This window comes from Tachyglossus aculeatus, chromosome 26 (assembly GCF_015852505.1).
Source record: "Tachyglossus aculeatus isolate mTacAcu1 chromosome 26, mTacAcu1.pri, whole genome shotgun sequence".
NCBI lineage: Eukaryota > Metazoa > Chordata > Mammalia > Monotremata > Tachyglossidae > Tachyglossus > Tachyglossus aculeatus.
Window position 1 is genome coordinate 5527999 of NC_052091.1, and position 11807 is coordinate 5539805.

The 11807-nt window shown below is 71.7% G+C and overlaps 1 protein-coding gene across 1 annotated transcript; it reads right to left on the bottom strand.

The window, feature by feature from the left end:
* Nucleotides 1-385: 385 nt before the first annotated feature.
* On the bottom strand, nucleotides 386-11047 carry CIC (capicua transcriptional repressor). The gene is given in 24 exon segments (XM_038767050.1): nucleotides 386-949; nucleotides 1058-1189; nucleotides 1442-1573; nucleotides 1666-1817; nucleotides 1911-2143; nucleotides 2384-2611; nucleotides 2613-2693; nucleotides 2695-2747; nucleotides 2861-3151; nucleotides 3273-3412; nucleotides 3715-3836; nucleotides 3927-4114; nucleotides 4270-4756; nucleotides 4758-5067; nucleotides 5108-5580; nucleotides 5750-5853; nucleotides 5946-6171; nucleotides 6258-6451; nucleotides 6653-6818; nucleotides 7355-7537; nucleotides 7698-7827; nucleotides 7986-8232; nucleotides 8324-8473; nucleotides 10969-11047. Coding segments are annotated over 24 exon segments (4833 nt in total). The 5' UTR covers nucleotides 11033-11047; the 3' UTR covers nucleotides 386-602.
* Nucleotides 11048-11807: the final 760 nt, after the last annotated feature.

Sequence of the window (11807 nt, forward strand, 5' to 3'; positions counted from 1 at the left end):
GGGGGTGGATGGGGACACGAGAGAGTTTGTCTCTTAGAAAAACAACCAAGCCGGGTGGGGGGGGGGGAGGAGCTGCCGGGCCCGAGCCCCTGCCCCTTCCCTGCCCCTGGCTAAAAGTGCAGCGGCCCCCCCCCCCCCCCATGCCCACCCCCACCTAACCTGAGTCCGGCCCCCGCGTGGGGAGGGAGGCCCGTGAGGAGGACCGCTCGGAGCCCCCCACCCACCCACCGGCCTGCCCGCTCGCCACTGGGCCGTCCCGCCTGCGGCCCCGGTTTGCATAAAAGATCCAAAGGTAACAAACTCCGGCCTATGTACACGGCCCCCCCCCCCGCCCCCTCCCCACTTTGCTTTCTGCTGCGCCCTCCCCCCGCCCCCATCCCATCCCTGGGGAGGGAGTCTGGGGGAGGAGGACTATGTACAGGGGAAGGGAGGGGAGCGGGAGGGGGCCCGGGGCTTATTTACAGGGGCCCACCATCCTCCCCCGCCCCAACTTCCAGGCGTGCGCGTGCACACACACACACACACACACGACAGGACACCCCACGCAAAGCGGCCGGCAGTCAAGTAGTCAAGTCCGTCGGGGGGGTCGGCGCAGTCCGTCTTCACCTGCCCCCGGGGGCTGTGGAAGGGCCGGGGGGCTGAGGGGAGGGGGGCGGGGGGCCGTCCCAGCCCGGCTCACCGGGCTCCGGAGGCTGGGGGGTCTGGGGCGGGGCGCAGGGGGCGGGGGCGGGAGCGGAGGAGTCCAGGCCGGAGGGCGAGGGGGGGTCCGGCCCCTCCCCGGCCGCGGCGGCGGCAGCGGCGGCAAGGGGGGCTTCCCCACCCGGGGGCTGCTCCGTGGGGGTGGCGGCCTGCATGATCTTCTGCCGCACCTCGCGGATCTTGAGCTGCAGGCACACCTTGGAGGGGAAGATGTCGGCGTAGCGGGCCTGGAACGCCGCCGTCGCTTGGGCTGCCGGGGAGGGGAAGGCCGGGCGGGCCGGTGGTCACCTCCCTCCCGTCCGACCCGGTGGCCGGACCCCCCCTCACCCATCCGGCCCCGGCCCGGCCCGGCCGGCACCTGAGGGGAAGAAGCCGTGATCCTGGAAGAGCTGCATGACCAGGGCCCGACGCTGGTCCAGGGTGCGGCGCAGCGAAGAGTAGGGAACCTTCTCGTACTCCAGCTCTCCCAGCACGTCCTCGGCCTCCGTGCCTGCGGGGAGCGAGGGAAGCGGGTCAGGCGGCTCCGGCGGCTCCGGCGCCCCAGCCCCGCAGGCAGAACCACAGCGGGCCAAGGGGGTGGGCGCCGCTCCCGAGCCGGACACGGTCGCGGGATCGCCAGCCCAGCCCGAGCCGTCGATGGTACGCGGGGCCCGGGTCCCTGGTAGCCCCCTCGCGCTGTGGCGAGTCCTCAGCCGCTGCTACGGGTCCCCGAGATCCCGCCACGGCCACGGCCCGGGCTCACCGGTGCGGTCGAAGGTGAAGATGTCGCCCTCGCACTTGGCGCTCTTGGGCGTGTTGGGCTCGGAGCTGCAGCTGGAACGGCGGCGCATCTTGCGCTTGGGGGAGGTGGGGTCCTCGGGGGCCGAGTCCAGGTCTGGGGAGAGTCCGGGGAGCGCTCCGTGTTGGGGGGAAGCCGGGGGGGAGGCCCCTGCCCGACACCTCCCCACCCCGGGGCAGGGTCGGGACCTGTGGAGTTCTTCCTCTTCTTGCGGTAGGAGCCCAGGATGGCGCGGGGGGAGGTGGCCAGGGACTGCAGGGTGGGCGAGGGCAGCACCTCCTCCGGCCGGAACTCGGGCAGCTCGGCAAATCGCTCCTCGAAGTCCACCTCCGACAGGACTCTGCTGGGGGGGGGGGGAGGGCGGGTCACCCCGGCCCCGCATCCCCCGCGCCGGCCGCCCCCGGCCTCCCCCCGACCCTTTCCCGGCCCTTACTTGTCCACCGAGTCGAAAGTCTTCTTCAGGGGCGGAGGCCGCACCTTCACCTTCTTACCGGGCCCCTCCTTGCGCTCCGGGGTGTCGCCGCTGCCGGCCCCCCGCCCGCTGGCCCCCTCGCCCCCGCTCGGGCCGCCGCCGGGGTGGGGGGCGGGGCTGGGGGGCGTGGGGGGCTCAGTCCTGCTCTCTGTCCCGGGGACCCGCCAGTCCGGGGAGCTGGGGAATTTGGTGGCCTGGAAGGGAGGGAGACGGGGACAGACAGGCAGGCGGACGTTAAGGGAGTCACCGGAGGGGAGAAGGGGGTGGCCCGTGACCGGATACGGGGAGCTGGAGGCAAGGGGGATGGCAGGCGGGGAACGGCGCCGATGGGAAGGCCAGGAGACCGCGGGGAAGGAGGCCGGGGCCGTTGAGGGGGCACCCCCGGGAGACGGGCGGGCAGGCAGACCCGACGTCGGGGGCAGAGGGCCGCTTACCGGCTCCGACCCCTTGGCGACGGGCCGCTCCTCAGCCGACGGAGGAGGAGGAGGGGAGCTGCCCCTGGGCGCGGGGGGCTCGCGGACGGGTTCGCGGGCGGGGGCCCGGGCTTCGGGCGGGGGCAGGGGCGAGGCAGCCCGCCCGTCCCAGGCCTCGCCGCGCTCCTTGGGCTCGGCCTCGGGGGGCGGCTCGTGGGCGGGGCTGGCCTCGGGAGGGGGGCGAGGGGGGCGGGCCGGGCCGGGCGGGGGCCCCCGCCTCGAAGGAGCCCACGGGGATGTTGGCGATGGCCGCTTTCACCTTCTGGGGGGGGCTTGGGGGCCGGGCGCTGCGGTTTGGGGGCCACCAGGCTGTAGGCCACCGAACCTGCGGGCGACAGACAGGTCCCCGTCACGGGGTGGACGGGCCGGCCCCGCCGACCCCGGGACGGCCGACCCCGATCTCCGAGGGCCCCCACCCCACCCCCGCTTCCCCCTTACCTGTGGCGCTGGGGAAGGGGCTGGTGGGGGCCTGGCAGGAGGCGGGGGCCACCGGCCCGGGGGCCCCACCCTTGGGCAGGATGGCGGCCTGAGGGGCGGCGGTGCTGGCGGCCACGGTGTAGAGCAGCCCCGGCGGGGCGGGGGGCGGGGGCTGCGCCAGGGGCACGGCCGAAGGGGCCCCGGGGCCACCCGGGTAGATGGCTGTGATCACGGGCCCCCCGCCCCCCGCGCAGGCTGGCGGCAGCTGCGGGCTGGGCACGGGCGACATCCCCACCTGCACGGGGGCCTGGCCTGGGGGTGGGTGGGAGGAGAGAGTCGAGTCACGGGTCAGCAGGGCCCAGACCCCCCTCCCCACCCCAGCTCCTCCTCCTCCTGCTCCTCCTCCTCCTCGGCTCCCCTCCCCTCCTCTCACCGGCCAGCAGAGGCTGGACGAGGGCCTGCCCGCTAGGGCCCACCGTGGTGAAGCCCAGGGCCACGGAGCTGGGTGGGCCGGGCGCGGGGCTGGCGCCCAGGGGCAGCGGGTGGCCGGCCGACGACTGGACGTAGGTGATCCTGTGCGGGGCGAGGCGGGCCGGGGCTGAGCAGGGCCCACCTCCCACCCGCCCCGCTCCGCCCCGCCGTCGCCCCGGACCTCGAAGCCGCTCCTGAGGTCCCGCCCCGTACCTCTCGCCCCCGGCACTGAGCCCTCGACCTCGGCCCCTCTCGGGCTCCCGTTCCTAGCGCCGCCCTCTCTGGGAGGCCTTCCCCAAATCCCCCAGGGGCTTCTGGGTCCGCATGGCTGAGCCGACTGGACAAGGATGGGGGTCCCGTCCACCTCCTGGGGAACAGGGGCGAGGGAGAGGAGGCAGTTCTACCTGGTGGATGAGGGCAGGATGACCTTCTGGGGCTGACAGGTGGGGCCGGACAGAGCGGCCGGACTGAGGGGGGGCACCAGGCCGCCGGGAGCAGATCCGGGCACTGGAGTGAGCTGGATGATCTGCGGGGCGGGGAACGGAAGGCGGAGATGAGCCCCACAGCCCCGTCCCGATCGGCCCACCCCCGGCCCCGGCCCCGGCCCGCCACTGACCTTACTGGCCGGCTGCGCTCCGTTCTGCATGGGCACGGAGAAGGGCGGGCTGACGAGGGGCAGGGGTTGGCCGGTTCCCCCGCCCCGCACGGCCACCCCCGGGGCGGCCAGGGGCACCAACACCTTCGCGGGCAGCAGCTGAGGCGAGCCGCCGGCGGGCGGGGCCTGCACCGGGGACACCGACTGGGCTGCCGGCCCCGAGACCCCGGGTAAGGGCGGCACCGCCCGCAGGCGCAGAGCTCCCGACTGGGGTCGCGCGCCCCCTCCATCCACCCACCCCTCCTCCTCCCAACCCGGGTGGGAGGCCCGGCCCCCCACACCCCCTCCGGGGCGGCTCCCTCACCTTTGGGCCCAGCCCCCGAGGGGGCGGCGGCGGCGGGGCCGGGCTGCAGGACAGGGATGGCGGGGGCGGGGCCGGCGGCGGCGGTGGCCAGGACCTTGCCGTTGGTGGCCCCGCCGGGGGGCAGGGCAAAGTGGATGCTGGCCGTGGCTCCCCCGGCCGCCGGCCCCCCGACCCCCGGCCCCGCTTTGGCCCCGGGGGCCACCTGCAGTTGTTGGGGCAGGGTGGGCAAGATGTACTGCACTTGGGTGATGCCCCCGGCCTTGCCCAGCGGGCCGGGCTGCAGGATGCCCAGGGGCACCGGGCCGTTGGGGCCGCCGCCCGGGGCGGGCCCGGCGCTCCCCGGCCCGCCGGCCGGGCTCCCCTGGGCGATGAACTGCAGGGCGGAGGGGGGCCCGGCCCCGTAGCCCTGGGCGCCCACCAGGAGGTTGGTGACGGTGGCCGGGGCCTTGCCCACCCCTAGCAGGGGCCCCGCCACCAGGTGGGGGGCGGCCGGGGGGGACGGCCGGGGCGGGGGGTTTCTTGTCGGCGTAGACGAGGCCCAGCGGGGAGCCCCCGGGCACCCTCCCCGCGGGCTCCGCCTTGCCGTGGGCCCCCTCGGCCGGCACGCCCAGCGCGCCCTGCCCGCCCCCGGGGAAGGGCTTGGAGGCGATGGGCACCGGGGTGCTGCTCACCGGGCGCACCACGTTGGTGACCACCGTGGGGGCCGGGCGCGGGGGGGCGGGGAGCGCCCCGTAGCTCAAGCCCCCGCCGCCCAGCGCGGGCGGGGCCGACACCAGCACGGTGGCCGAGGGAAGCCGGCCCCCGGGGTCCCGCTCGGAAGCGTCCTTGGCCGGGTAGAGCCCCCCCGCCGGGCGGCAGGACCACCGCCTGCAGCAGGCCGCCGGCCCCGCAGGGCGGGGAGGCGATCACCGAGGCCCCGGGGAACGGCGGGGAGGCCTCGGCGCCGTCGGGCCGCCGGCGGCGGTACGGGCCGCCCTCGGCCGGGAGGAAGCGGGGTTTGGGGGGCGCCGGGCCTCCCCCCGGCGGGGGCGGGACCCGCAGCGGCCCCCCCACGCCTCCCCGCCCCAGCTCCTGGGGCTTGAAGGGGACCGGGGCCAGCTGGAAGGACGACGACGAGGACGAGGAGGTAGAAGAGGACGAGGACGACGAGGAGGACGTCGAGGAGGAGGGTGACGGGCCGTAGCCCTTGGGGAAGGCGGAGGGGTCGGGGGGCCCCGGCGGCTCGGGCTCCAGGGGCGGGCGGCAGTGGGCGAAGGCAGCCGAGAGCGAGGAGGAGCGGATCACGGGAGAGTACAGCTTCCGCCCAAGGAGCTGGAGGAGAGGCGGGAGGCGGGGATGGAGGAAAGGAGAGAGGGACGGGGAGGACGAAGCCCGCCGGGCCCCCCGGCCCCTCACGACGGCGGGCGACGCCCGAGGCCCGGCCCCCGCAGCCGCGCGCCCACCCCCCGGCCTCCTCCTCCTCCTCCCGTCGGCTCGGCACCTTGCCGCCGTCCGGGTCCTCCCCGGAGCTGTCCCCGCTCTCGCTGTCCGTCACGCGCTCCTTGCACTTGAGGTCGATGTCGGCCGCGTTGAAGCCGTCGTCCGCTGGCGGGGGCGGGGCGGGCTCAGTCTCCCCGGGGGGCCCCCGCCTCCCTCCGCCCCGGCCCCCGCCCCGCCGCCCGCCCCGGCCCGCTCACCGATGACGTCGTCGTCCCCCTCTTCCTCACAGATGACCATGCGCTCCTCGTCGCTGGTCATGTCCTCGCTGGCCGCGCGCTGGGAGCGGGAGGTCCGGGCCGGCGGCGGGGGAGGCCTCCCGCCCCCGGCCAGGGCTCCCGCGTCTCCGGGGGCGGCGAACGGGCCGGGACCCCCGTACTGGGAGGGGGGCTTCTGGCCGGCGAAGGGGGTCGGGCCGGCCACCATCTGCGGGGAGCAGGGGACGGGGCGAGGCGTCGGCGGGGCCGTCCTCCCCGCTCAACGGCCCCAGCCCCTTCCCCCACTCTCCGTACCTGGGTGAGCTCCTGCAGGGCCTGGCCGTCCGCCTCCCCGCCCTCCAGGCCGTGGACCCCGCTGTGGGAGAAGGCCCGGGGCCGCGCGGGGCCGGGGCCGCCGGGGAGGACTCGCTCGGCGCCCCCGGAGCCCGGGGCCTTCGCCTCGGACGCCAGCAAGGTGTGGGCCGCGGCGGACAGGAGCTCTGCGGACACTGGGGGAGGGGAAGGGGACGCTGGAGCAGCCTCGGGGGAAGGAGGGTCCGGGGGCAGCGCGGGCGAGGCGGGACCCCCAGGCTGCCCCGAAGGGCCGGACGGGCACCCGAGACCCCGACGACGGAACCTGGGGAAGGCGTGAGGTCACCGAGGCCGGGGGCGGGGGCGAGGGCAGGGTCCGCGGAGGGAGGCGGGCTGACCTCCGGGGGCGGCGGCCGTGCCCGTCTCCGACATGCTGCGCTCCCGCATCTCTTTGTGGCCGCCCCCGAGCCCCGGGGCCGCCGGCTTGACGTCCGAACTCGACTTCTTCCGATCTTTGTTGCACCATTTCCAGTCCGGGTGGGCCTTGAAGTGGGCCTCCTTCACCTGGCGGAGAGAAGCCCCCCGGCCCCGTCCGTCCCGTTTCGGAGGGGCCCCCGTCCGCCGCTGCCGCCCCCCGGGGAGGGACCCAGAGGCTTTGGGGAGCGGGAGCCTCGGGACTCTGAACTGCTCGTCTGGGGACCCGGGCTACCCAGAAAGGGCCGAGACCGAGTCGAGCTCCGGGACCCCGGGGGAGGCCCGGCCCCACCCCGACTCCCTGGGACCCGCGAGGAAGGCGGACATTCGGAGCGACCCCAGGGCCGGAATACCGGGAGCTCACACCCCTGGAAACCGCCGGGCACCGGGAGGGCAGGCCCGCCGGCCCCGCCTGCTGCCTCCGCCACGGCAGAAGGCGGGGCGGCACCCCAGGCGGGGAAGGGGGTGAGAAGAAACCTTTCTGCCCCGGGGCGGGGGAGCCGGGGCCCGCCGCCTCCCCGCCACCGGCCCGCGGGGTTTTCCGGGCCGGGCCGCCCGCCCGACTTCCTCCCCCCGGGGGCTGATGCGGAGAAAGCAGAAGTGGGCGGGGCCCCGCCGCCGGGTACCTGGAAGGCGAGGTCGTGGTACTTCTGCTTCTCCTTGGGCCCCAGCGCGTACCACCACTCGCCCAGGATCTTGCTGACCGTGCGGTTGTCCTGGTTGGGGTGGCGCTGGTGCACCAGGGCCCGGTGCCGCTTGCTGAAGATCATGAAGGCGTTCATGGGGCGCCGGATGTGGTCCTTCTCCCGCTGCGGACACGGGAGGGGAGGCGGGAGGTAGGGGAGGCGGTGGGGCGGGCGGAGGGGGAGCGAGGTGGGCCGCGCTCCCGGGGATCCAGCGGGGGCGGGACGGGAGAGCGCCGGGGGCCGAGGAGCCGGGCCGGGGGGTGGGGCCGCGGGCGCTAGCTACCTTGTTGGGGCTGCGGCCGTCCTTCTCGGAAGAGGAGTCCCGCTCCTTGGGCAGGGCGCTCAGGGACTGGGTCCGGCGCTTGCCCGGTGGCAGCGGCAGCTGGATCTCGGGGGACACGATGGAGAGGAACCTGGACGGGCGCGGGAGGGAAGAGCAGGAGGACGGGGGTGAGGTGATCGCCAAGCCCGGCGGTGGCTGGCACCTGCCCCCCAGCCCGGGTCCCTCTCGGAGGTGGTGGCGGCCGCCCCCGCCCCCGAACCTCTCCTTCCCACCCCCCGGGGAACTCACGCGTCGTCGTGATCGCTCTCCGTCTCGCTGTCCAGCCGTGACTCCCCCGCCGGCCCCGGGGCCTCGTCTTCGGGATGCTGGGGGCCGACCTTGCTCAGTTCCGCCGCCGCTGCCGCCCCGGCGGGCGGCTGAAGGGGGCCGGGGGCCGGGCTCTCCGGACGGGTGGCCCCCGGGGGCCGGCCCGGCTCGGCACCCCCCGTGCCCCCGGGGGGCTGCTCGTGGGCTACCGCTGCAGACTCGGCGGGCTCTGGGGACACAGACAGGCCCGACAGTTGGGGAGGGGCGCCGGGCTCCGTCCTCCCGCGGGCCTCCGTCGGCCCCGAGCCCGGCCGCCTCACCTTTGCTCTGGCTGGAGGAGACGGGGTGGCTGGCCGGCTGCTGGGCCTCGCTGGGCTGGACGGAGGGGTCGGGCTGGCTGGGTGCCAGGAAGGGCACCAGCGAGTGCCAGGGGAACACGGCCACGGAGCGCGGCTCCACGTTAGTCCACACTGCGGGGAGGGACGGAGGGGCCCGGTCGGCGGGGGAGCTGGCGGGGGGGGGGGGCACTCTGGGCACGGCGGGGCCGCCCGGAGAGGGGGCTTCGGGGGGGCACACCCCTCCCACACTCCCCACCGGTTCCTCTCCCCGTACTAACCCACGGGCCTGGTTCCCCGGCCCCCTCCCCGCAGAATTGGGGCTCCTCCCTCTCCCCCTCCCCATCTTTAAGCCGCTGGGGAGGAGGGAGCGGGTGATGCCCGGCAGCCCCCTCCCCACTCAAGACACGGCCCCCCCCCTCCCCCCGGCTCAGGTCCGCCCCCCGAAACCGGGTTGGGGCCGGGCGGGCTCCGGAAAGCCTCTTCTGACCCCAAACCTCGGGGCCTGAGGTGGTCCGGTCCCGGGGTGGGCCCCAAGCTCCAGCCAACCCCATCCCACCTCGCCGCCCCCCTCCCCAAAACACACACACACACACACACGCCTCCGTCTGGCACCGTCTATTTTTGCGGTTGGCTGGCTGGTTGACGCCTGTGGAGGCTGTTGCCCCCGGGCCGGCTGCTCCCCCTGCCCTCGCCCCCGGACCCCCCCATTCATTCATTCATTCATTCATTCATTCATTCATTCATTCGTACTCATTGGGCGCTCCCCGTGGGCGGAGCACCGGACTAAGCGCTTGGGGAGTCCAAGCTGGCGACACCTGGGGCCGGTCCCTGCCCGACGGCGGGCTCACAGTCTGGAAGGGGGGGAGACGGACCACGAAACAACCCCCGCGGAGGCACCGACGGGCGGGGGGGCGGAGGGATGGAGAGGGTGTGGCGGCGGCGGCGGCCGCCCCTGCCCATCCCCTGCCTCCCGGGCACATAGTAGTAATAATAGTAATAATAATGATGGCATTTGTTAAGCACTTACTACGTGCAAAGCACTGTTCTAAGCGCTGGAAGCACTGTTCCAATAATAATAATAATGATGATGATGGCATTTGTTAAGCTCTTACTACATGCAAAGCACTGTTTTAAGCGCTGGAAGCACTGTTCTAATAGTAATAATAATGATGATGACGGCATTTGTTAAGCTCTTACTACATGCAAAGCACTGTTTTAAGCGCTGGAAGCACTGTTCTAATAGTAATAATAATGATGATGACGGCATTTGTTAAGCTCTTACTACGTGCAAAGCACTGTTCTAAGCGCTGGAAGCACTGTTCTAATAATAATACTGATGCTAATGATGATGGCATTTGTTAAGCGCTTACTACGTGCAAAGCACTGTTCTAAGCGCTGGAAGCACTGTTCTAAGCGCTGGAAGAGTTATTCTAACAATAATAATAACAATAATGAAGATGATGATGATGGCACTTGTTAAGCCCACTGTTGGGTAGGGCCTGTCTCTATGTGTTGCCATTGTACTTCCCAAGCGCTTAGTACAGTGCTCTGCTCATAGTAAGCGCTCAATAAACACGATTGATTGATTGATTGATTGATTAGGCACTTACTACGTGCAAAGCACTGTTCTAAGCGCTGGAAGCACTGTTCTCATAATAACGATGATGGCATTTGTTAAGCGCCTACTCCGAGCAAAGCACTGTTCTAAGCGCTGGAAGAATTGTTCTAACAATAATAATAATAATAATGATGATGACGATGATGGCATTCGTTAAGCGCTTACTACGTGCAAAGCCCTGTTCGAAGCGCTGGAAGCACTGTTCTAATAATAATAGTGATAATGGCATTTGTTAAGCGCCTACTACGCGCAAAGCACTGTTCTAAGCGCTGAAAGAATTGTTCTAACAATAATAATAATAATAATGATGATGACGACGATGGCATTCGTTAAGCGCTTACTACGTGCAAAGCCCTGTTCGAAGCGCTGGAAGCACCGTTCTAGTAATAACGATAATAATTATTATTATAACGATGGCATTTGTTAAGCACTTACTACAGACACAGAGCACTGTCCTAGGCGCTGGAAGCACTGTTCTAAGCGCTGGAAGCACCGTTCTAACAATAATAATAATAATAATAATAATTATGATTATAATGATAGCATTTGTTAAGCACTTACTACAAGCACAGAGCACTGTCCTAGGCGCTGGAAGCACTGTTCTAATAATAATAATTAATGATGATGATGATGATGGCATTCGTTAAGCGCTTACTACGTGCAAAGCACTGTTCGAAGCGCTGGAAGCACCGTTCTAGTAATAATAATAATCATTATTATTATAATGATGGCATTTGTTAAGCACTTACTACGAGCACAGAGCACTGTCCTAGGCGCTGGAAGCACTGTTCTAATAATAATAATTAATGATGATGATGATGATGATGGCATTTGTTGAGCGCTTACTATGTGCAAGGCAGCGGTCCAAGCCGCCTTGCGGCCGTCGGGGCGAGGCCGTGGCGGGAGCCCTCCAGGGGCCCGGTGGGCGCGGCCCGCCCCCCTCTCCCCCTCCCGGTCCCGCGGTCCCGGCGCGCCTCCCGCCCTCCCTCCCGCCCCGGTCGGGACTGACCGAACATGCCGAGGCCCCGGGCGGCGCCGGTCGCGGGCAGCGGCCGCCTCTCGGCCGAATACATGGTCCCGCGGGGAGGAGGAGGAGGAGGAGGAGGAGGAGGGGGCGGGGGCGGCGGCGGCGGCGGCGGCGGCTCCTCTCCCCGCCTCGGCCTCCTTCAGCGGCAGCAGCAGCAGGAGCACCACGCCGCCGCCGCCGCCCCTCCCGCTCCTCGCCGCCGCCGCCGCCGCCGCCGCCCGGGCCCGGGGGTCTCCGGCGCGGATGGCCGCATGCCCCTCCCCCTCCGGCCGCCCCGGACCGGGCCGCTCCGTCGGGGGGTGGGGGTGGGGTCCCGTCACGGGGCGCGCGCGGCCGCCGCGCCCCCTCACACACACACACACCGGGCGGGGCGCTGAGGCACCGAGCGCGCGCCTGCGCGCACGCGCACCGGTGGGGCGGGGCGGCGCGCGCCCCCACCCCCAGCCCAGCGGCGAGGAACGGCCTCGGGGGCGCGCGCGTGAGCCCCCCTTCACTCCCCCCCCCCGCTCTGCGCAGGCGTGCGAGCGAGAGCGACAGTCGGAGCGAACGCAAGCGGCGCTCACAGCTTCCCCCTCCCCCCCCCGCGGCCGCCCCCAGGGGCCCTTCCGCGCAGGCCCGGCCCCCGAGCCGCGCGCCCATTGGCCGCCGCCGCGCGCGCGCGCGCGCGGGTCAGGCCCCAGCGCGCCCGCCCCCATTGGCCGCCCCGGGGGAACGTCACTCATATGCAAATGAGGGCAGGGCGTAGGGGGGGGAGGGGCGTGGGGGCCCGTCGGCTGAGGTAAACGGGGAGGGGGGGAGGGGCGGGGAGAACCGGACCGAGC